The sequence below is a fragment of the Erinaceus europaeus genome, chromosome 17 (assembly GCF_950295315.1).
Source record: "Erinaceus europaeus chromosome 17, mEriEur2.1, whole genome shotgun sequence".
Taxonomy (NCBI): Eukaryota; Metazoa; Chordata; class Mammalia; order Eulipotyphla; family Erinaceidae; genus Erinaceus; species Erinaceus europaeus.
In genome coordinates, this window is record NC_080178.1 from 41,096,979 (window position 1) to 41,122,374 (window position 25,396).

Genomic DNA, 25,396 nt, shown 5'->3' on the forward strand with positions numbered 1-25,396 from the left:
CTACCAAAGGGCAGAAGTGTCCGGTAGTCCTTTCAGGGTCTTCCCACATGAGCTTGGGTCAACCCTCCATCTCCGTGTAAACGGGGTTCTGGGAGGAATTCCCAATTTTGTGGAACCTCTGCTTGTCTTAAAATCGTCTTTTCTGCCCCCGTGTCAATCAAACATTTAAAAGGAATATTGCCAGTCCTTACTGTCATAGTAGGGTGACCTCATTCTAAAACAGGAGGGGTCCACAAAATCTCAGGCCCGAATTTGTACCATTCAGGGACATGCCATCTTTATGAAATTTGGACCAACAATCTCTTCCATGAAAACCTTTCTGACATCTAGGACAAGCTGTTTGTGGCCTTTAGCTCCCTGCCTGAAGGTGGAGTTGCCCTGACTGGAGGCGTGGTTACCCTAACTGGAGGCGTGGTTGCCCTGACTGGAGGTGTGATTGCCCTCAATGGAGGCGTGGTTGCAGCTTATCTGGACATTAGTTACGCCAATGCCCTTGGCGACCGCACTGAAAGCAGCCCCGTTTTGATTATGTGGGGTAACTGCATAAGGCTGTGTCGTAGCAGGTGCCCCATAATTGCCTGATGTAAGTTCCTGTGTCGCTAAAATCCAATTATCTTGGTGTAGGTGTTTAAGACTAAGGCATGCCTGACGGAATTGTGGTATCATGCCATCCCATACAATAGAACGCAGGAGGAGAGAACGGACTTCAGGATTATAAATCTTTCTCTCAAAGGTTGACCGCATCCTGGAAATGAAATCAGCTAAGGATTCATCGGTTTTTTTGGCGAAGGGAGTTAATGGGGACTGAGGCCTCTCCTGTGGATGGGCTTAACCTTTCCCATGCTTGTGTTGCGCACATGCGTAACATCAAAATAACCGGTTGGAAACTTGGCTTCTGCCTGCTGAACTCCAGTTTCAAACTCTCCCGCTCCAAACAATGCATCAAAATTCCATTCTAGCTGTTTGTGACTATTTTTCTGGGATTGTTTAGAGCATTCATCACGAAAGCATGCCTCCCATTGCAGGTAGAGGGGGTCTGGGAGCACAGCACGAGCTAAGTCTCTCCAATGTTGGGGGTTATTAAGGTGCTGGAAAAAGTATCGTAAAATGGACTTGGTCCATGGGCCATGAATCTCGTCCTCCTTCACTGCCTGAGTTCTCTGAGTTCTTTGGAGGAGTATGGATGCCACACCTGAGGGTTTTGTCTGTTGGGGGCCACATTTACCGGAAAGGTGTAGACTTGGTTTAATGACGCGGGGGAAGGAGTCACAGAAGTGGGAGCTGCTAGGGTAGCAGCTCTTGGAGCTGCCGGAAGAGAACTCTTGGGGCAAACTGTAGAGGAATTAGGTTGGTTAAGCGCTGAGAACATCTCTTTTAACTTTTGTATCTCAGCCTCAAGGTCTCTTAATGATGAGGTATCAGCAGGGGGAGGAGTCACAGAAGTGGAAGCCACTGTAGTGGCCGCAGGAGACACCGAGCACGTGTCTGCGGAAACAGAACTCTCAGGGCAGACTGCAGAAGGCTTAGGGTGTTTAAGCGCCGAGAACATATCCTTTAACTCTTGTATCTCAGCCTCAAGATCTCTTAACCTTTTGGCAGTACACCGTATACATATCCTGAGAGTTGCAAACATAACCAAGAGAACCCACATTGTAGCTCCAATTAAAGTGTCTCTGAGATAGAGAGCCTGTCCCATCAGAAGATAATAGAACGTCTGGGACGCCTCCTCGTAAAGCAGAAAAAATCCTATGGTGGGAGGAAACGCGGGGCCGCAGAGTCAGGCGGCTGCCACTTACCTGTGTCTGGGAGTTCTTTTCTGGACCTCAGGCTGGGCCACCCAACGGGGCATGAGTGCGGGACACGTTGGGCACCGAGTGTTGAGCTGCGCCATGGAGAAGAGAGAGGAGATCCGGAGCGAAGAGGGAACACAAATCTTTATTTGCACTGGCACCTCAGAGTTGGGTGAGAGAGAAGCAGTTTGGGCCACGTGAAGGTAGCAAAAATGGCCGCCTCATGCTGCAACCTTTTCTGCATCTAAACACCGAAGTGAAGGGCCGGCAAGAGAGAGGTGCGGAAGAAGTACTTTCATGGGAGTAGCTCTCACGAGAATGGGAAGGGGGAGGAGTAACCATAGCACTCCAGGGTAGGATAATAACTTGTGAGAATGGGAAGGGGGAGGAGTAACCATAGCACTGCAACTATTGCGGGTAATAGACAATGCCCTGAGGGCACAACATGGCAGAACAGGTGCTCCGAGAATGTCCCAACTCTCGCGGGAACTAGCAATAGCCTGAGCAGACAACATGGCAGATGTGACTGCATCTGCACAATTTCCCAGCATATTGCAAGTATTATAGTGATGATCTTGTTTATAAGAGGTCTTTTAGTACCTCTTTCAGGGCAGGCTTGGTGATGATTGACTCCTTTAACTGTTGTCTGTCTGTTTTCATGCCTCCATCTAGTTTGGATGAAAGTCTAGCAGGATATATTATCCTTGGTTGAAACACTTTTTCATTCAGGGCTCGATAGACATCTTGTCATTCTCTTCTGGCTTTTAGAGTTGGATTGGAGAAGTATGCTGATAGTCTTATGGGTTTTCCCCTGTATGTTACTTTTTGTTTTTCTCTTGCAGCCTTTAGGATCCTTTATTTATCCTTACTTTTTTTCATTGTAACTATGATGTGTCTTGGTGTTTTCAGGTCTGGGTTGATTCTGTTTGGGACTTTCTGGGACTCTTGAATCTTAATGTCCTTTCTGTTGTTTAGGTCTGGGAAATTTTCTTCCATTATTTCCTCTAGGATGTTTCCTTCCCCTTCCTTTCTTTTTTTCTCTGGCAGGCCAATTATATGAATGTTACTTCCATTGAGATCATCCTATATGTTTCTGTTGTTGTTTTCAGTGTCTCTCAATCTCTATTTGAGCTCTTTTAACTCTTTTTTAGTTTTCTCTAGCTCACCCTCTGTTTGGCTAATTCTGTTTTCTGCTTATGTTAATCTGCTTTCCTTTCCCTCGTATTTTCTTGTTCTGCCAGTTGACCTTTTAGCTCAGCTATTTCAGCTTTCATTTCTCTAACTACCGAGGTAGTTTGGTTTCCTCTGTTGTTTCTCTAATTCTGATAGCCTTTTTCTCCATAGTTGTCTTTATTTCTGTGATTATTAGGTTTACTATTATTACTTGCATACTTTTCTTATCTATGGTTACTTCTGAGTGATTTGGAGTTTCTTCTGGGCTCCTGTCCTGATTCATTGTGTTAGCAGTTTTATTTGCTTTTAATTTCACCATTTTTTATTGATGTGTTTTTTTTTTTTGTTCTGTGTTCTTCAGTTGCTGTGTTTTAAGTACAAGCCATGCTATACTAAAGACCTTTATGACAAGTGCAGTCACCAACCTCAGGAATTACAATAGTAGTAACTGAGTCAAGGATTGATGCAGTTCAACCAATACCATTTAGCCAAACAACATCTGCAATCCAAGAAAAACCAGCAACCAAACAAAAGAAAAAGAAAGAGACTGGAAAAAAGGGAAAGCAAGAATAGACAAGTACGCAAACCTACTGTCCACTATAAATTCTAGGTATAGAAAGGGGAGAAAGGGAAGTAGAGAAGACATACACACACAGAGTCCACTCTGAATCAGATTTCTTCCCCAAAATAATTCACAAACAAGTATCAGCTAACTCAGTAAACAAAAGAAGGAGGCAGGAAGAAAAGAATAAAAAAAAAAAAAGAGTGAAAGGAAGAAAGAAAAAGGAAAAGCAGTGAGTTTTTTTTTTTTTAATTAGCTAGGAGGAGGGAAAAAGGAGAGTAGAGAGAAGAGGCAGAGAGAAACAGGTTCCTCTCACAATGGATAGGACACCCAGTCACCTAGCAAAGGAAAAAACAACAATGGTTAATTTTGGTAAACCTGAAAGTGATTGGAAAAGCAATACGTGTGTGTGTGTGTGTGTGTGTGTGTGTGTGTGTGTGTGTGTGTGTGTGTGTGTTAGTAGTAATAAAATAAAATAGAGTAGAAAACCCCTAACAGTCAGTCTGCAGCTTGGACTGCTCCATTGGCTGCAGGCAGCCTGAGCAAAGACAGCCAATTGTGAGAAGTATCCAAAACAAAAAACAAAACAAAAAAAACCTCCAGGTAGTCTTTTTCAGGCAGGGATGAGGCTCTAATTGGTTAGGTATTTTGTCACTCAAATACAACTCCAGCCACTTAAAAAAGAGAGAGAAGTTAAAGGAAGAGGGCTGCAATGACACCCCTGGTCAGCCAGGAGTCTTAATAAAGAATAGAGCTCAGTGGGGGGAAGCCTGCTAGGAGAGGCTGAGCTGACACTGCAGGCTGGTGGGGGGGGGGGGGGCGGGAGGAGTGAACTCAAATAATCAAAGGATTTTCCTTTGTCTCCCTGACCTACCTTTGTCAGCCCAAGAGAGAGTTATAGTACTGTATTTTGGTGTCACTTTGACCAGCCAGTGTTCACCCTCCTACAGACAGCCCAGTATCCTACCAGATCCAGCAGATTCTGGGTCGCAAGCTGCTGCCTCTTGGAGCTCATGGCAGCTGTGACTCCAAAGTCGCCATCTTCCAGAATACTTAAAAAAATTTTTTTTTAATATTTATTTATTCCCTTTTGTTGCCCTTATTGTTTTATTGATGTTATTGTTGTTGGATAGGACAGAGAGAAATGGAGAGAAGAGGGGAAGACGGGGGAGAGAAAGACACCTGTAGACCTGCCTCACTGCTTGTGAAGCAACTCCCCTGCAGGTGGGGAGCCTGGGACTCAAACCGGGATCCTTACACTGGTCCTTGTGCATTGCACCACCTGCGCTTAACCCATTGCACTACTGCTGGACTCCCACCAGAATACTCTATCAGAGCTGATTAACATGACATTTCATTTTTCGGCTTTGAAACACCCTTTCTTTCCTTTTTTCAAATTAACTCTTAGTTATTGTGTCTTGTATAGGATTCTTCTCCCATATTTTACTTTAACATCTAATTTAATTTGTTGGTTACATTTATTTTTGTGTAAATCAGTCTTTGAGGCTACATTTTTTACTTTAATTCTAATAGAAAGTACAACATGGTTCTCACAGGGAACACCGCAAACTTTAAAGATTGGGTTTTAATGGGTACATTTTAGAAACTTTAAAAGATTGTAACAGACATTTAGTCTAGACCATGCCTTGTGAACTCTTAAACTGAGTTGAGATAACCATCATTCATTCATTCATTCTTCCCTTCCCTTTCCCTTTCCTTTCTTCCCTTCCTCTCCTCCCTCCCTTTCCTTTTTCCTTTTTCCTACTGCTCAATCCTGGCTTATAGTGGTGCTGGAGATTGAACCTGGGATCTTTGCTGCCTCAGTCATGGAAGTCTTTTTGCATAACTGTTATGCTGCCTCCCCAGTCTGTGATAAAAAAAAAATGTTCACTCCATTTCTCAGACTTTTTCCTTTTTTTACCAGAGCACGTGTGGGGCATTGAACCTGGGACTATGGAGCCTTAGACATGAGAGTCTCTTTGCATAACCATTATGCTATCTACCCCCCTCACACACACATTTGCCCTCTCTAACAATGATATGTGTAACTTCTTTTGACTTGAGTCTCATTTCAACTTGCATGTCTACTGAATACTTGAAAGTTTTTACTAAGTGAAAATGTTGCCAATGTTTTATATTCTCTAGTTACTGTTCCTCGATGAATATTTGTTCTATTTATCTATACTCTATAAAAAATCAAAGATCTTACTGCTGATGCAACTTTTTTTTTTTTTTAAAAAGATGACTGTAGAAGTCAGTCTATTGTTAACTGAAATCAGTTCTGGAAGCAGATGCAAAGTTTGTTTTCAAGTGATCCTTTTGAAAGGAATACTTGGCTGAGTGATTATGATACTTTTTTAAAAAAAATGAGTAATAATTTCTGGCCCTTTTATTGATTGGAAAATTTACTTGAGTAGCAGTACAGCTTTACTGCCTAAAACATTTGGTAGGAATTTGAGGTGTGCCACAGGTTGCGTTACCTGCCTTGTTCTGGAAGGGAATAATTTTTTGAAGTTGGTGACCTGCACTGAGAATGTGACTGTAAGCTTAGAAACCACCCAATAAATGTTGACTTCTAAATGTTCTGTACTTTGAATTCAGTATTCTCCCCAGATGCAAGTATGCTAATTTACATTTCATTTTTTAAAAAAGCTTTTGTTTTGACTTAGCTAGAAATTTAGAACTTGAATTAAACAGGCTTGTTGGTTATTGGCAAAGTTAACATTTTATTTATTTTATTATTTGAAAAATTTTGTAATACAGGATTGTAGGGTTACAGGGTATCACCCCACATCCACCCAGCCATCAAAAATCCTGTGTCCCCACCCTTCTAACAGTAACCACCATAGTTTTTTTTTTTATATATAAAATCTTAGAGACAGTTTTTTTACTTCTGATTTTTGTTTGTTTTTGCAATTTTACGTGTTTCAACCCTCTAGGTTCCGCATAATAGTTATCTGATAGTTGTCTTTCATTTCTTCACTTTACTAAGTATAATCACCTCTACTTTTTTTTTTTCCTCCTCCAGGGTTATTTATGGGCTTGGTACCTGCACCATGAATCCACCGCTCCTGGAGGCCATTTTTCCCCCCTCTTTTGTTGCCCTTGTAGCTTCGTTGTGGTTATTATTATTGCCCTTATTGACGCAATTCGTTGTTGGATAGGACAGAGAGAAATGGAGAGAGGAGGGCAAGACAGAGAAGGGGAGAGAAAGATAGACACCTGCAGACCTGCTTCACCGCCTGTGAAGCGACTCCTCTGCAGGTGGGGAGCCGGGTGCTCGAACCGGGATCCTTACGCCGGTCCCTGCACTTTGTGCCACATGCGCTTAACCCACTGCACCACCGCCCGGCCCCCTCACCTCTACTTTTATCCACTTTGTCCCGAAGGACACAGTATCTTTTAATTGCGAAGATGTATTCCATGGAGTATATATTCCATAACTACTTTATAAGTACGAGAGAATTTTCTTTACTAAGTATATGTATTAAAGCACTGTTACCTTTAACAAAAAATGAATCATTTAAGTCTCATTTATTATTGAGTTTCTGGACAGACACCTATGTCAACAATTAACATCTGAGTTATCTGCTTCAGACATTGTTAATAGAGTGTATTAAATCGTAAAAGAGGAGTATTCTGACTCTATAATAGAGATTGGTTCCTTTTCCCCCTGACTCTGGGAAAATTGCTCTTCATTTCTAGGGCATGCTTGTTTTCTTCTTGCCATTTAGTATCAGAAATTCTCAGGAATGGTCATTTAGACCTAATTTGAGCCTGAGGTCTAGGAATTAATAATTACAGTTTTTATATTCTTGAGGCAAGTGACTAAACAAAAAATATCTCTATTTTGGAATCCACTTAATGGGTAAGGAAAATTAACTTTCCTTTTTTCTTTCTGCTTAGTACCTTGCACATATGTGGTTTTATTGCTCCCAGGCTGACTTTTTCATTCATTTTATTAAGCTATATAGAGGGGAGAGAAGGAGAAACACTACTACATCACTGCTTTACCATCTGTGGGATTCCTGTACCTAGTACTTGGTGTTTCTCTATGGATCTAGAACTTTCCTCTTGGTCGTGCAAAGTAGAGCTTATTGTGTGCTCTACTGGTGGGGGGGGGATGCTTTTTTTTTTCCTCCTTTTTTTTTTTTTTTTTTAATTAGTTACAAACTACCAAAATGAAAGGATTTATTCAAAGTGTGTGAGTGACTGTTGCATGCAAGCTGCTGTTCTGGTCCTTTGAGGTTATAGCAGAGAGCAAAGCAGAGCCCTGCCCACTTGGGACTTAGATTTGAATTGGGAGAGAAAGACATTAAACAAATTAATATGAGGTGGGGGGAGGGTGAGCAGTATGGGTTTAGAGGTAGAGCAGTCTCTAAGGCTTTGACATACTCAAAAGAGTGGCTTCTAGACAAAGACACAGTGTTAGGGGTGGGATGGTGGTAGCACACCTGGTTGAGTGCACTTGTTAATGCACAAGGACCCAGGCTCGAACCCCCAGTCCCCACCTGCAGGGGGAAAGCTTTGTGAAGCAGTGCTGTAGGTGTCTCTTTCTCTGTCTCCCTCTCTATACCCCACTTCCCTCTTGATTTCTGATGGTCTCTATTTATTAAATTATCTTTATTTATTGGATAGAGACAGCCAGAAATCAAGAGGGTAGGGGGAAACGGAGACCGACAGACACCTGCAACACTGCTTCACCACTTATAAAGCTTTTTCCCTGTAGGAGGGGACTGGGGGCTTGAACTTGGATCCCTGGCCCCTGTGTCTATCCAATAAATAAAGATTTTTTAAAAGGCTGTATTTATATTGGGTTATTGGAAAATTGGACTCATTTTTTGCATAGAAAAATACATCCTAACTTTTCCGACAATCCAATAGGATTTATTTTCTAGTGTAGTATAGAAAGGGGCTAGTATAGTGGGGCTGGGTGGTGGTGCACCTGGTTAAGTGCACATGTTACAGTACAAAAGGACCTGGGTTCAAGCCCCTAACTTCCATCTATAGGGGGAAGCTTTTCGAGTAGTGAAGCAGGGCTTCAGGTGAGTCTCTGTCTCTCTCCCCTTATACCCCTTCCCCTCAATTTCTGGCTATCCAATAAATAAAGATAAATTTTTTAAATTTATTTTTTCCTATGAGAGACAGACACTAGAGCATTATCTGTGATTGAACCTGGGACTCCTTATGTGCAAGTCCTGTGTGCTTTCTCTCCTCAGCCCTGAAACTGAAGTCTTTACCTTTGTGAAAGCTCAGGCTCTATTTGATTAATCCTATCCATTAAGTCAAATACTCCAATAGTTTGATTATTCCTACCTGTTTACAGAGTCCAGGCTGAATACCTTTGAGATACTGTGGGTTCTGCTTTAGGTCACCCCAGCAAAGCAAATGTTATAGTACAGGAGTCATGTGACGATTTCCCCAGTGCATATAGTTGTTTTTAAATTTTATTTAGTTATTATTGAGAGGAGAGGGGGAGATAGAGAAACTAATCAGTGCTTGGCTTCAAAAGTGTCCAAGGATAGACTGACTAGATTAATGCAGCAGGTGACATCAAGTTGAAGGCAATAATCCCCAGACTTTGGTGTCTTGAAGAATTATGCTAGATCTACTCTACCTGTGCTCCATAAGGTTTTAGTATTTTCTTTTTTTCACTTTATTTTTTTTAATTTATTTATTTAAAAGAGGAGACATTAACAAAATTGTAGGATAGCAGTGGTACTGTGGTGGGCTCAGTTCTGAAAATTAAAAGCAGATTCTGAGTAGTCAAATGCTGTTGATGATGAGGATGGATGCAGCTCTTTAAGAATTGAAAAGTTTATCAAGAAAGTAAAGAGGAAAAACGTCTGGAAGGATATAAAAAATATATAGCTGTTGGGTTTTGGGAAAACTCACGATGCATTTCCGCATAGAAAAAACATGACTTTTTTGACATCCAGTTTATGAAGATGAGAAAAAAGTGCAGAATATAAATTATATGAATAAGTAATTAAGTTCTAAATTTGACACTGTGGTTGAAGATTTAAAGTTGAACGAGACTGATATCTGTGACCTCAGTAGATAATTATTTTGGGAGAAAAAGAAAGTTTAGCTTTGGGAATAGGGCAAGTTGTAGCTCTAGAAGATTCAGAGAAGGCAGAGATCAAATTCTACACATTGCTATCAGAAACTGAGCCATGTGCAACAAATTTAATGTATTTGAAATATTGTATTACATTTTATATATTCTTTATTGAATTTACCGATAATATTTTTTAAACAGATTGGATGTGAAACTCTTAGATCTGTTAAAAACTTTATTCTGTTTTGTGCTGAAGATTTGGTTATTGGTCTGATATGTAAAATTAGAATCAATGCTTTAACTTCTCAGTGAGATATTAAATAGTTTATTTAGAAAATCATATCATAAGGGGCCAGGTGGTAGTACACCTGGTAAAGCACATATAGTAGTATTAAGCACAAGGACCTGCACAAAGATCCAGGTTCAAGCCCCCCTGCTCCTCACCTGCAGAGGAGATGCTTCCCAAGTGGTGAAGCAGGTTTGCCAGGTGTCTACCTCTCCCTCCCCTTCCCCCTCCCCTCCCCTCTCCCTCTCCCCCCCTCTCCCTCCTCTCAATTTCTCTGTCCTATCCAATAAAATAGAAACAAACAAACAAAAAACCCCACCAGGAGTAGTGGATTTGTAGTACTGGCACCGAGCCCCAGCAATAACCTCAGAGGCAAAAAAAGAAAAGAAAATTATATCATAAGAAGCTTCAGTTCATCTTCACTTGTGTTTACTGATAATAGCTAGTTAATAGTATCTGATAAATAAGGTAACTCAGTAGAACTGATGGGAAGAACAAGAAATATTTTATGTAAACAAACTGTACTCATATCTACTCACAGATCACATAGCTGCCTTGTCATCTTCCTGTAACTGTAATCACAGCATTTTAGAGAGGAAATTAATTTGATCTTTAGGTGGCTGTTCATGTTTTCATATTATCCCCCCCTCCAATATTAGGCATAAGTAACACTAGTACTAAAATCCTAAAGTTATTTGAAAGTAGCTTTTGAAATGAAACACTTGAAGGTGTATTGAGGAAGTTTGAATTGCTTTCTGGTATTAATTGATCATTTGTGTGATCCTTATTAACACTCAGTTTAGTTCTCAGGTAAATTACAGTGGTCTCAGCTGTCCCTCTAAGAAATCTTTGACTTCTCCAAAGTATTATTGCTTTCACTCTGTTAGACCTCTAACCTGTTAGTGTGCAAATCTGGCATTAGTAGTAAGGGGGACCACACCTGCTTGATGGTGCAAGGACCCTGGTTCAAGCCTTCAGTTCCTGCTTGCAGGGGAGAAGCTTCATCTGTCAGACAGTGCTGCAGTGTCCTCTTTCTCCCATTCTCTTTCAATAGATCTCTCTGTCCTATCAAGTTGAATAGGTGAATACAAATTAAAAAATAATTAAAGCCAGGAAAAAAATTAATCTTGTTTTCTTTAATTATTGCAGACTTAATTCAGTGCACAAATGAGATGAATGTGAACATCCCACAGTTGGCAGACAGCTTATTTGAAAGAACTACTAACAGTAGTTGGGTGGTGGTCTTCAAATCGCTCATCACAACTCATCACTTGATGGTATATGGGAATGAGGTAAGCAGACTTTTTGGTTAACAGGTATAGTGATGTGCTAACTGATTGTTCATTTTGCTTCTCCCACTGAATTTTAAGCAGAGTTCTTAGCAGCCAGATAAGGTACCTACATAGAAGTAGGTCTTCATAGACACTACAGTTTGATGAAAGGTAGCCTGCCAGTGAAAAAGCAGAATGGAGAAAGCTTCAGTAATGGAATCAGAAAGCAAAGATTTATTGTGTAAGCAGCACTGGCCTTGGCAGACTTCATGCAGATATGTTTGTTATACCCATTTGCTTCCATCTGTTCTCATATTTGTCTGTGGAGCCCTTTGTCTTATTCAAGGTTCTAGTAGTGGGGGGAGAGTTGGCAGTTTGCTGAAAATGAATGTTTTCAGTGGAGAAGTGTGTCTTATTTATTGATTACTTGAGAGGTGACAAATACAATGTAATAACTTTTGTAGCTTAATGTTTGGGGAAAATCATATTGTTTACCATGATAGCCTAGTAGCCAAATTCTTGGCCCATACCAGGAATGGCTTTCCAGCTCAACTTTGGTAATTGTGGTAAAAAACAAAACAATATAAAACAAACAAAAATATAAATATAAAAACAAAAACATTAGAATAAAAAACCTTAGAAAAATTCAGCTCCCTGATTGCTGGGCTACATCTACAACCATATTGATGTGGAGGAACTTTAGTTTTTAGTGTTAGAGTTCTGATATCCATTACTGCTTATTATTTGGGTTTGTTAGCCATGAGATTCCCATTGTTCATATATTGATAGATGATGATGATCAAGAGAGAATTAAACCATTCAATTTTCCCCCCTTTTATTGCCACTAGGGTTATCACTGGGACTTGGTACCTGCACTATGATTCCACTGATTCTGGCTGCCATTTTTTCCTTCTTTTCCTCCTTTCTACTTTACTAGGTAGGACAGAGAAATTGAGAGGGGAGGGAGGGGGAGAGATAGATACATAGATAGATAGAGACACTACTTGTGAATCTTCTTGCTGCAGGTGAGGAGCCAGGGCTCTTACTTGGGTCTTTGCACATGCTAATGTGTGTGCCGCTGCCTTGCCCCTGAAGCCATTCATTTACCCACAACTTGATCTCTACAACAGATATTACTGTTTACACATTTTGGCATTCCTTCTGGTCCTTACCAAAAAATGTGTCTATAGCTATAAGCATAATTTATGTAAAATATTAGCTTTTTAATATAGTATACACCAAAAGGATCTTCATATCCTTTGTATTTATCTTTAATGGATTACATAATTCCTTCCTTGTATATTCTATACTTTCAGCTGCTCCTTTTGGCACAAGTTTAATTTTTTGGTTTTTCACTCTTTTAGATTATTTATGAGAAAGAGGAGAAAGAGAAGCATCATTTAGGCACATATATTGCTGGAATTGAACATGGGACCTCATTCTGAGAGTCCAGTTAATGTATTGCTTCATCTCCTGGGCCACATGATGATTCATCTCTATAGCACCAATTGACTACTTTTTATCTGTAGCTTTTTTTTTTTTATAAAATATTACTTATTTTCCCTTTTGTTGCCCTTGTTTTTTATTATTGTTGTAGTTATTGTTGATGTTGTTGTTGTTAGATAAGACAGAGAGAAATGGAGAGAGGAAGGGAAAACAGAGAGGGGAGAGAGACACCTGCAGACCTGCTTCCACTGCGCTACCACTCGACTCCCTTATCTGTAGCTTTTAAGGTTGAGAATTTCTTTTTTTTATTATTATTTATTTATTCCTTTTGTTGCCCTTGCTGTTTTATTGTTGTAGTCACCATTGATTTCATTGTTGTTGGATAGGACAGAGAGAAAGGAGAGAGGAGGGGAAGACAGAGAGGGGGAGAGAAAGACACCTGCAGACCTGCTTCACCGCCTGTGAAGCGACTCCCCTGTAGGTGGGGAGCCGGGATCTTGAACCGGGATCCTTACACTGGTCCTTGCGCTTTGCGCCACCTGCGCTTAACCTGCTGCGCTACAGCCCGACTCCCAAGGTTGAGAATTTCTGGGTCACCTGAAATATAAATCAGATATATGACCTATTTATTTATTTATTTATTTCCTTCTTTCCTTCCTTCCTTCCTTCCTTCCAGGTCCTCATGCATGCACTATCCCATTACTTCTGAGCCAACTTTTAAAATCATTTTTTATCTCAGAGAATAGACAGTAGTACTACTCTACTGTTTTTTGAGCTTTGATGCTGTGGTTCTCCTATGTGGTGTTGGCGTTCAAACCTACTTCCTACATGGTGAGACATGCACTGTATGGGATGAGCTATCTTTCAGTCCCAGACTCATATGACCATTTTTAGGACATAACTTACTCAGTTGATATTTTTAATTATTGATAGTTGCTTTCTAATTCTTTATACCTAGTTGATAGAGATGTTTGACTATACTAGTTTCAGGTTACTTTGAAATGCTTAACTGTAACTGTGGCAATAGTTTCTTTTATGGGGAGTCGTTTGGTAGTGCAGCAGGTTAAGCGCAGGTGGCTCAAAGCTCAGGGACCGGCATGAGGATCCCGGTTCAAGCTCCCGGCTCTCCACCTACAGGGGGAATCGCTGCACAAGCAGTTCTTCTTCTAGCGTTTGCCCTTCTTCTGTAGCCAGTCAACAGCGTCAGGTTGAGCCTGATGTAAAGTTTCGAGACCTCCTTTGAATCTGGAGAGGTGGCAGTCGTTGCACAAGCAGTGAGGCAGGTCTGCAGGTGTCTTATCTTTGTCTACCCCTCTGTCTTCCCCACCTCTCTCCATTTCTCTCTGTCCTGTCCAACAATAATGACATCAATAACAACAACAATAATAACTACAAGATGGAAAATAAATAAATAAATATTAAAAAATAAAAATTTCTTTTATTAGCACTGTGTTTATTTTATATGCTGCTTATTTATGCTAGAGAATTTCAGACATAGGTATTTTTCATCTTTTTTTAATGTAGTTTATTTAAAAAGAAAAGCCATTGAAATCAGAAACAGAGGGGTGAATATGGGATGATCTCACTCTCAGGCAGAAGTTGAAAAACAAGATCAGAAGAGAAAACCAAGTAGAACCAGAATTGGAGTTGGTGTATTGCACCAAAGTAAAAGACTAGGGCGTGTGGGTAGGTGGGGGGAATACATGTCCAAAAAGGATGACAGAGGACCTAGTGGGGGTTGTATTGTTATATGGAAAACTGGGAAATGCTATGCATTTACAAACTATTGCATTTACTGTCAAATGTAAAACATTAATTCCCCAATAAAGAAATAAAACAAGCCATTAATATAACCAACTATATGATACTGAATACAGAGGCATGCTGTCAGTGTTGATTTCTAGAGTTGTAAATAGGGTGCTAGATGCAAAACCATGATTGAAGGGAAGGATAAGCATGTTGGCTCCCATTCCTTATAGAACATACATATATACTAGTAAATAATCTTTGGGAAAAACAAACTGGAAAAGATTAAAGCAGCATGATATTCCTGTAATTCTAAAATACACAACTAAATTATGCATACTTTATATTTAATATGCTCAGTTAAATTGTGAAAGTGCTTGTGAGGTTGATCTCTGCCTTCCTCAGAATAGGAGTTGCCTTTGGAGGAAGGGAGAAGCTGGGTTAAAGGGATGTGTGTTTGTTAGTGTTTGCCATATTTGAGTCTGTAAAAATTTAAAGTGAATGTGGTGTGGTAATGTGTTTAATTAGATGGACAAGAAGATGTCTATAATGTCTTGTGAGATTTTTTTTTAAAGTCATAAAACTTGAGTCCCCAGTTTGAAAAAATTAAATAAAAATAAAAGCTGCTACCTGGTAGATTAGCTGTAGTACCCTCCCAAGCACCACCCTCCCTCCAAAAGCACTGAAAGTACTAGGTCTGACTTGCCAGTGCCTCTTTCCTCATATTGTTCATTAGTGTCAGAACTATGAGCATTGAGCTTTAAACAATTCCTGTATGGGAATAAAACAACCCGAATTTTGTTTTTAGGCATAGTAACTAGATAATGGGAGGGGTAAAGATGAGAAATTGAAACCAGGTAAGTTGAGTAGAATGGTTCCCCCACCCCAAGTTAGAGATTGTTAGATGGACAGTGACAACACATTAATTTTACATAATTATTTGTGCTTTTTCCCTCCCAGCGTTTTATTCAGTATTTGGCTTCAAGAAACACATTGTTTAACTTAAGCAACTTTTTGGATAAAAGTGGATTGCAAGGTAAAAACAATTTACTTTTATAGAAAAATTAAGAAATCACTAGGTAAAGCTAAATTTATTAGATGAAAATGAATTAAAATGAAATGAACCTGCTTTTCAGTGTGAGGAACATTCAATTACTTACTTTCTTGAGCCTAGCAGTAACTAAATTATAGTTTTTAAAAATATTTAGATTTTATGTTGAAGTTTCACATAATATTATTGTGATGAAATAAAATCCTAGAGTCATCTAGGTATTAATTTATAATCTTTTATTGAAAAGCATTTATATAATTATTTTTCCTTATATGTTAAATTTGCCTAATGCAAATTTCATTACATCTTTCATTGTACTGTGCAATACTTGCTTCCTCCCTCCCACCTTCCCTCCATCTCTTCCTTCCTTTTCTTCATAAAGTTGCCACACATTAACAATAGTTCTTAATTAACATTAACAATAGTTCTTAATTGTAATTAAGGTTGTTATACATAATTTTTTAAGTTCAGTAGTTTTGAGGATAGGGTTGTGGTTCTAGAGGATGTTAAATTAAGAACATGTTTTTCCAACTCCTGCTAAGTAAGGTAGGAATATAATTAAAAGTTAAACAATTATTAGTGAATTTGAAAGAGAAAAACTTTTCAAAGCCACATATCATGCATCAGCCTTTAAAAATGAGAATTTGTGATATTCATTAGTCATTTAAAAGAGGAGGACCTAGAGGGGGTTGAATTGTTATGTGGAAAACTGAGAAATGTTATACATGTACAGACTACTGTATTTTACTGTCCACTGTAAACCATTAATCCCCCTATAAAGAAAAAAAAATCTATATACATAATAGTCAGGATAGTGAACTTTTATGGGCATTGTTTGAAATGAGTGAGCTTCTTAAGCAAATTGGAATGTGAATCATCTATAAAATCTTTTTTCTTATAGGATATGACATGTCTACATTTATTAGGCGGTATAGTAGATATCTAAATGAAAAAGCAGTTTCCTACAGACAAGTTGCATTTGATTTCACAAAAGTAAAAAGAGGGTGAGTTAAACTTTATTTTTTACATCTGATGATGAGTATTTAAAGTGTATTAATGTGAGGTTTTAACTAAATTAGAGTTAATGAAATGCCAGACCAGTCTTAAAAGATGAACTTTATTTTTATTTTTATTTTCAAATTTTATTTTACTCTAAAAGTCAGAACATGTGTTTCAAATTTTATTTAATTCAGTGGTTTGAAATATGCTTTGAGGACAGATAAAAGGCTTCAGTGGCTTATGGTAGATCTCATTGTTTTAGAAATACGCTTCCTTCACAAAAACTGTTGATAGAAAAAAATTATTTCATATTGAATAAAAGCAAACTTCTGCTGTCATTTTCATTGTCGACTCTAATGCTAAAGCTAGTAGACACAGATACTTATAGTTCATTTAACTGATACAAACAAACACCTTCTGTTTCTCTCAGATAGACTGATCAAAAGCCCCCCACGCATAACTCTTACAATAGCACAATACACCTGATAGTCACACACCATTACTTGGTTACTTCTTTCTTTTCCCTTTTCTATTGGGTAGTCAGAAAAGTTATGAAAGATCTTTGCTTAGAAAAATATGCCAAGATCAGGGCCAGGTGGTGGCACACCTGATTGAGTATGCATATTACAATGAGCAAGGATCCAGGTTTGTGCCCCTGGTCCCCACCTGCAGGGAGTGGAAAGCTTTACAAGTGGTACAGCAGTGCTGCAGGTGTCTCTCTGTCTCTCCCTTTCTATTTCCCCTTACTGTCTCAACTTCTGGCTGTCTCTATCCAATAAATAGATAATTAAAAACAAGAAATATGCCATGAACTCCCCCCACCTACTCTCTCCTCCCCCTCCATCTCTGCCCCCTTCTTTCCTCCCTCCCTCCCTCCCTCCCTTCCTTCCTTCCTTCCTTCCTTCCTTCCTTCCTTCCTTTCCCTCCCCCCTCTTCTCTTTCTTGTTTTTGGTACTTCATGACTTTTCTAGCAACACAATACTTCTCCTTGCTGAAGAATTTGATCACCCTGCTTGTTTTTATTGTCCCCCTCTCTAGTTGAGGTATCATTTTTTACTACATACAGCTTTATTGGTTTATATGGTGATAACTGGGCTGGCTGGGCCTGAATGAACTCTGCCCCATGCTTTAATATCATGAATCTTCCTTCAATGCAATGAGTCCTGGGCTCAGACTTTAGGTCTCTCACATGGCAAAGTAGCTCCCTCTCTAATTGAGCTATTTTGTTGGTTCCATAATATATTTTAGAACAGCAAAAGAGACTGAGTAATTGATAGGTAGGAAGAAAGCAGGAAATAGTGGATGTTCAGAGAATTAGGATTGAGGGAGCTGAATGATGCTAAGTCTAGTCAGATAATGTTGGGCAAGTATTCACTGGAATTGTGACATGAGATCTCTGATCTAGAGAGATTTGAACTCAGGTGGGAGTTTTAACTGTTATGGGGGAAAAAGTGAAGTGGCAGCTCTTCAGAGGTATGCTTGGATCTGTAAAGGAAGTGAAGAGGGAGCTAAATGGAAATAGGAGATTAGTGGTATGAGTGTGTTTAAAGAGTGGTGATCCCTGAGCTTTTGCTTCCATGTTTATAGGAATGATCTAATATAAAGAAAACTAATGAACTAGGCCATCTAATATTATATCCATTAGTCATGTCTGGTTTTTTAAATTTAAGTTGATTAAAGTGAAATAAAGTTTATTTCCTTAATTACATCAGTCACATTTCAGATGGTCAAAAACCATGTGATAAATGACTGCCTTATTGAACAATGCAATAGTGAACAATTCCACCAATCCACATAGCTCTGTTGGAACAGTGCTGTGTTAGAGAAAAAGAGTATAACCAAAACAAGTGGGGTTTGTGGGCATGTGGGAGTAACATTTACACTTGGTAGAAAGTGTTTGGTTCGTTTCACTGTAATGGGATAGGTATTTTGGTGGTAAGGTGACTATTCCATCTTTTCTTGTCATTTTCTGTTTCTGAAAGGAATGTTTTGGGAGTTTGGAATTGAGAGTTTGTATATTGGATGTGGGAAGCAAGGAGGGAGGAGCTAGAAGGAGACTTAAAAGAGCTTAAGAGAGGAATTCGCTAGAGAAGGATAAGAGGATTGCCAACAATATTGAATCCCCATTTGAGGTTGGTGATAATTAACTTATGCTCAGTTGTGTGGCTTTCTTTCCCAGTATTCTCTGGCATGTGTACAGACATCAAGGAGTAGTTCAGCTGGAATTATGCCTTTGTAAGGGACGGTGAATTAAGGGTGTTAGTTATACAAAGGAAGTCAAAAGTAGGATGGGATTACTGTGTTGACCAGGTTGATAGTTTATGATGAAGTCGAGCAGTTTTTGCCACAGACATATTTAACCAAGGTAGCTGAAGATTAAACATTATTGTGTCAGGATTGATGGATGTGGTGGCAGTTTTCTTGGTGGATAAAATGGCATTTGGAAGCACAGTGGTCAAAACTTGACTATGGGAATAGGAGATGCATTTAAGGAATATTTAAGTCAAAATGGTGGATTGGTTGTCCATCTAGACATTGAAGTCACCTAAAATAGACCAAGCAGTATCAAGTCTTCAGTGATAGAGGAGGAAGTAACCAATAAAGAGAGGGAGAACTAAACAAATTTAAGTGATCACTGATGGAAAGGGTTGCTTGGAGTGAGTGGTGTCCTAACCCCAAGCTCCAGCAGCTAGCACCTGTCAGTGTTGCTTAGTCCTCAAAATGAAAAGACATCCAGGAATTAGCAGGTCATATGGCGGGGGTGGGGGGGGGGGTGGGGGGGGTGTTTGACAGACCAAAAGCTGACCATAGCCTGCCTGCCTGTCAGCCCAGTTTGTCTTTTAAATTGTTTTGTCCTGAAAAGCAGTATTGCAGCTTTTCAAAGATTAATTCCCCTCCTCCTCTTTCTCCTTTCTCCTTCTCCCTCTTCCATCCTCCTCCTCCTTCTCTCCCTCCTCGTCCTCCTCCTCCTTTTTTGAAAATTCCCTACCATTTGGGGCTGTTGTGGTTGAATAGATCAGCATTTTCAAAATATGAATAATTTATGAATTAGGGCAAGCCTATAGGAAAGCCATCTTTTTAAATCTTGAGTTTGCACAATGATTCACCACACATCAGTTCTCAGATCTTAGCTGTCATGTAACTTCACAGAACCTGAAATGGTATCGTTTTTAAATTATATTTTTTTGTGAAGATTTTAGGAAACATACATCAGACCCTGATATATAATACTTACTGTTAGTTATGTACAGTACCTTTTCATTCAGTGCTTTTGGTTTTTATAAATGTCTACTTTATTTGATACTGCCAATGTCTATCTTTAAAAATGTCTGGGTAAATATTTAAATATTTTTGGAAATGTCTAATATACTATTAAAATGTTAGTCTTAAGTATTTTTTATTTTAACAGTCAAATTATAGTTGACAAAAGTATCCATTTTTTCTAACAGTACAATTAATGTTCTGCATCACCAGCCATTTTTGTTTGATCATGAATAATATGCCTTAAATAAAGTAGTGCTCACTGAGACTTGAGTTTCATTTGCTTCATCAGTTCCTGTTTAATTGAGTCACTTTTTTACTTGTAATTTTTTTTAAAAATCTGAAAACTGTCCTTTACACATAATGTGTGGGTCAGATAATTTCCTTGTGTGGAAAGCACACATACACTTTAAATATACCTGTATGATATAGTACAATGTAAGCCTTAATTTTTTAGGTCTCTTTTTTTTTCTTTTAATTGTTAGTGGTTACCTTTATACTGGATATATAGTATTTCCTGTTTTTGTTTTTTGATATGATTTCTACTTGAGGTCATAGTTTTAATAATAATTTTAAAATACAAGATGTCTCTTAGCAACCTGCTCTATGCTTAAATAGAGAAGCAGATGGGGATTCAGTTGTAGATTTAATAGAAATTCAATTGTTTTTTTTTTAATACAGGGCTGATGGAGTTATGAGAACAATGAACACAGAAAAACTTCTAAAAACTGTACCAATTATTCAAAATCAAATGGATGCTCTTCTTGATTTTAATGTAAGTTGATAACACAAATGCTTTTATAATGAAAATTTTAAGTATATCATTATAATTGGCCAAAATGATGGTGCCTTTTTGAAGGAGGATTAATGGTTTACAATTTTCTGCAAAACACTCTCACCCCCAACATAGGACCTCTTCCACTATCGTGTGCCAAGACCTGAAACATGAAAGCCTCTTCCCCCGCCTCCTTCCATCCTTTATTTTGGTTCAGCACACCAAACTCAGTTCATGTTCTACTTTGTGTTTCCCCTTTCTGTTCTTCTCAATGTCTTTACATGAGTGACATCATGTTGGGAGTCAGGTGGTAGCATAGTGAATTCAGTGTATGTGGCACAAAGTTCAAGGACAAGTTAGGATCCCAGTTCAAGCCCTCAGCTCCCCACCTGCAGGGGAGTCGCTTCACAGGTGGTGAAGCAGATCTGCAGGCATCTCTCTATCTCTCTTCCTCTCTGTCTCCCCCTTCTCTCTAAATTTCTCTCTGTCTCTATCCAATAACAAAAAAAAATTTTTAAGTGACATCATGTCATTTATTTTTATCTTTCTGGCTTATCTCACTCAACATGATTCCTTCAAGTTACATCCAAAATGAGGTGAAGTAGGTGAGTTCATCATTCTTAATAACTGAGTAGTATTCCATTGTGTGTATGTATCAAAACTTTCTTAGCCACTCATCTGTTGTTGGACACCTAGGTTGCTTCCAAGTTTGAGCTATTACAAATTGTGTTGCTATGAACATAGGTATATACAGATTTTTAAAAAAACTTTCTGAATGAGTGTGTTTAATTTCTTAGGTTATATCCCCAGGAGGGGAATTGCTGGATTATAGGTCCATTTCTAGATGTATGATATTCTCATAGGAGCAAAGTGGTATCTCGTTGTTATTTGCATTTCTCTGAAAATCAGTGACTTGGAGTATTTTTTCATATGTCTGTTGGCCTTTGGATATCTTCTTTGGTGAATATTCTGTTCATATTCTCTCCAGTTTTGGATATGAGGTCATTTGTGATGTTGTTGCTGAGTTGGGTGAGCTCTTTGTATATTTTGGCTATTAGCTTTTTATCTGATCTCCTATTCTGTGAGGGGGTCTCTTTGTTTGGGTGGTGGTTTCTTTTACTAAAGAAAAGAGAAAAGGCAGCGGGGGCCAAATAGTGTACAAACATGCAGCTCACCACACCTGTTAGTGGTAGAGGTGCTAGTGTGTAGAGGTATTATAGGTAGGTATCAGATGAGTTCCCTTTTTACCAATCGGCAAGAATGTTGGTCTGATAAAACTTCTCCAAGTTCATCAAAATACCTGTTAATCAACTTTTTTGTCTTCCAGTGCTTCATCGCTTCTTTCTTCAGGTAGAAGGGGGGGAGACACTGAAGCACAAAGCTTTCCCCAGAGCAATAGTAGAGAATGTGCTGTACTGGGGGCTCAAAGCTGGGTGGTGCACATGGCACTTGTATCCTGGAGATAGCTGTAGGTTTGGTCCCAGATTACTACTGTAAAGCAAGTAACATAAATATTTATTTCAGTGTTTTTACTGATAGATACTACCTTTATACTGTGTGTAGTCTGTTGTGTGTAAAGAAAATGTCTTTTAAAATATACGAATTTTAACTTAAAATGACATTTTGTTAAATTTTGCTAGCCATCATGTGAGTCTTTAGTGTCATAATCTCTCTTGCTAGAGGAGGGTTATGAAAAAATTATCTGAAAAGTATAATAAAAAGAGATTTGCTTATGTAACTAGTTTTATACTGGACTTTTCTCTGTTTTGTAGGACTGAAAGCATATTAGAAAGTAAAGGGAAGTTCATCTATACTTGTAAAATAGCCTGTATATAACTATTGCCTGAGGATTTTGTGTCCTGGACTTTGTGTTTCAGTGACTACTACTTGAACCAAATCACCAATTCTATTGTCTGTTTGCAATATGTTAGGTATTAGCATTTTCAGTCCGCTTCCCCCATCCCCGAAGACTTTTTATAGCATTAATCATATGCTTCTGTATGTGTATGTAGATTGTCATGTATGTTATTAGAATTCTCTCTTTGTAGTGGAAATCAACTTTGTTGGATACTCTGCAAATATTCATTGATTTGTTGCTTATGTTTTTCTATAGCTAGCAACAGGCGTATTTTCATAAGTATTCATGTTGTCTTTTAAAATGTAAAATTGTTTTTTAAATATTGTCAGCTCATTCCTTGAGATTAGACTAAAGATAGTTTCCATATTCTTGATAGACAAATGATCTTTTTTTGTTATAGCATAATTCAGTAATAAATATTGATAGTTTGCTAGGTTCTTTGTGGTCACTAATCACTTAATTCTTCCAGTAACCGGAGGTAGAGAGACTAGTATGACCATTTTGTTTTGGGGTTTTTTTTTATTTATTTTTTATTTAAGAAAGGCTGAATTAACAAAACCATAGAGTAGAAGGGATACAACTCCACACAGTTCCCACCACCCAGTCTCCATATCCCATCCCCTCCCCTGATAGCTTTCCCATTCTCTATCCCTCTGGGAGCATGGACCCAGGGGTATGACCATTTTGAAGGTGAGTTTTTTGCAGTAGTCTCCAACTTATGATAGTTTGATTTACGGTTGTTCAACTTTAAAACAGCACAAAACAAGACATTTTCAGTAGGTACCGCACTGAAGTGTGTGCTTTTTTTATACAGGGATACATGAGTTTGATACTCCTGAACCACAGTTCCCATTCCTCTCCCATCATGAGGTTGATTACAAACTGATTGTCTACAGTGCTGTGTTGCCAACATTTTTGAAAATTGTGATTGGTGTTTTTACATCCCGTTTTGTATACATGATGCCCACTGCTGTCTAGTGTATTTAATACTTTTATTATACTGGATACAATAGCCTTGGTTTGAGGTTTTGGTCTCAATTCTCGGTAAAGTGTTCTGTGTATTGTTAAGGTAGGGTAGACTAAGCTGTGATGTTCAGTATGTTAGGTAAATTAAATGCATTTCCAGCTTAAATTATTTTCAAATCATAGTGAGCTTATTGGGATGTAACCTATGTAAATCAGAGGTCTGTATTGGGTAAAGATACATTTAAAAAATAAACGGCTATTCTGCTTAAGGTCAACAGCTAATTATAAATACTTTTTCATTTAAAAATATTGACTAAGCCCTTCCTCATTCAAAGTAAACTTTTCCTACAAATAGGCTATACTTTACAGTTGGACATATTAATGATAAACTTTAATTAAAAGATGTTTGAGATATAATCTTGGAATTTCAAGTGTTTGGTTTTAATTGGCTTATTACTAAATTGAAGTGAATGTTGGTAGGATATATTTGCTTGTGGGTGTTAAATAAACCTGAACCCAGACAGATTAAACAAAGAACTTTTAAAATATATATATTTTATTGTATTTATTTGTTGTGTAGGAGCAGAGAGAAATAGAAAGGGAAAGAGAAAGAGAGACACCTTCAGGTTTGCTTCACCACCTGTGAAGCTTCCCTCCATCGGGTGGGTACCAGGGGTGTGTGCACGAAACCAAGTACGCCACCACCTGGCTCCTAGATTAAAAAAAAAAAAATTAATGAGGGGACTGGGCAGGTTGTGTAATGGTTATGCAAAAAGTCTTTCATATCTTGAGGCACCAAGGATACTAGGTTCAATCCCCAGCACCATCATAAGCCAGAGCCAAGCAGTGCTTTGATATAAAAAAAGGGGGGGGCGGGTCTAAATGAGGACTGGAGAGGAGCAAGAAAGGACCAGAGCATCATTCTGGCACTTGGGGTACCATGGGCTGAATTCATGCTTGAGTGTCCAACATAGTATCCATTGCATCACTTCCTGAGCCCCAACAAAAGATTTTTTAGATATTGTTAGACTGTAACTGACTGCAAGAAATAAATGTCATTTTCTCTAATACATCAAGATGTTTGAATTTGTGGAATTCTAATTTGAAGAAAGTCATTGTCATCTAAAACATAAGGTTTGCTCTTTTTTCAATTTTCTCTTCCAGGTTAATAGCAATGAACTTACAAATGGGGTAATAAATGCTGCCTTCATGCTCCTGTTCAAAGATGCCATTAGGCTGTTTGCAGCATACAATGAAGGAATTATTAATCTATTGGGTAAATACTGGGATTATTTAATAACATTTTATCTCTATCTTGTATCATATGGATAAGTAATGTTGAGTTCTTAAAACTGTTTAGAGATACATTATGATACATTTATCCACTTTAACAATTAACTAAAATGATTTTGGTACCTGATTATCGATGGTTTATTACTAAATACTTATAAATTGAAAGTACTTCTTATTTTTACAAGTTTATAAATCTTTTAAAAATTTAGTTAGAATTATTCTAATCCAGGGAAAAAAATTTCTGATAGTAACATACAGAACCTTCACTGTAAATTTGGTATTTTTATATTAATTTTTTTCTAGACTTAGAAAATGGCAGCTATTTAAAGCATTTTAAAGGGCACCTTTTATTTCGTGGTATTTTTGAATGTATGATGATTCAAATATATATATTTGAGATGCATTTATTTTGACCTGGAAATATAGTTTTCAGTAATTTGGATGGAATAGGTAAGTAATCTCTTCTCACCTTTTAGCTTTAGAATTTAACTCACTTTTTATAAGGTAGCACAAATGTATGCAGGAAGGCTTTGACTCATGGAGGCAGAGAGATTGGGCATATTTTTTCTTGGCAAGTGAAAATTGAAGGACTTAAAAGCTTGAAGCTTAAAAGCTTTGCAAAGAAATATTCTATTGATTGGTGTAAGTTCAGCTCTTTACCGCCATTTATATGTTAAATTTAAATGAGCTTTCCAAATGATACTTGAATGTGGTAGAATTACCATCTTTGTTGATATATCATTAGGAAAAATATTTGGAAATAGAAGTTCTATTTTAAATGCTGTTAAGTATGATAAATTAGCATGCAGATATACTTAGAGAATCGGAAGAGAAATAATACTGTGGAATAGACAACTA

General features: G+C 38.2%; 1 protein-coding gene across 20 annotated transcripts in view; it reads left to right on the top strand.

Annotated features, from left to right (window-relative positions):
- Nucleotides 1-25,396, top strand: part of PICALM (phosphatidylinositol binding clathrin assembly protein) — a 113,647-nt gene that overhangs the window by 36,877 nt on the left and 51,374 nt on the right. For all 20 annotated transcript variants that reach the window (XM_060177382.1, XM_016191125.2, XM_016191116.2 and 17 more), the window contains 5 exons: nucleotides 11,022-11,164; nucleotides 15,296-15,371; nucleotides 16,288-16,390; nucleotides 20,328-20,421; nucleotides 24,410-24,521. In XM_060177382.1, coding sequence (XP_060033365.1) covers nucleotides 11,022-11,164; nucleotides 15,296-15,371; nucleotides 16,288-16,390; nucleotides 20,328-20,421; nucleotides 24,410-24,521 — 528 coding nt within the window. The remainder of the gene's footprint in view (nucleotides 1-11,021; nucleotides 11,165-15,295; nucleotides 15,372-16,287; nucleotides 16,391-20,327; nucleotides 20,422-24,409; nucleotides 24,522-25,396) is intronic.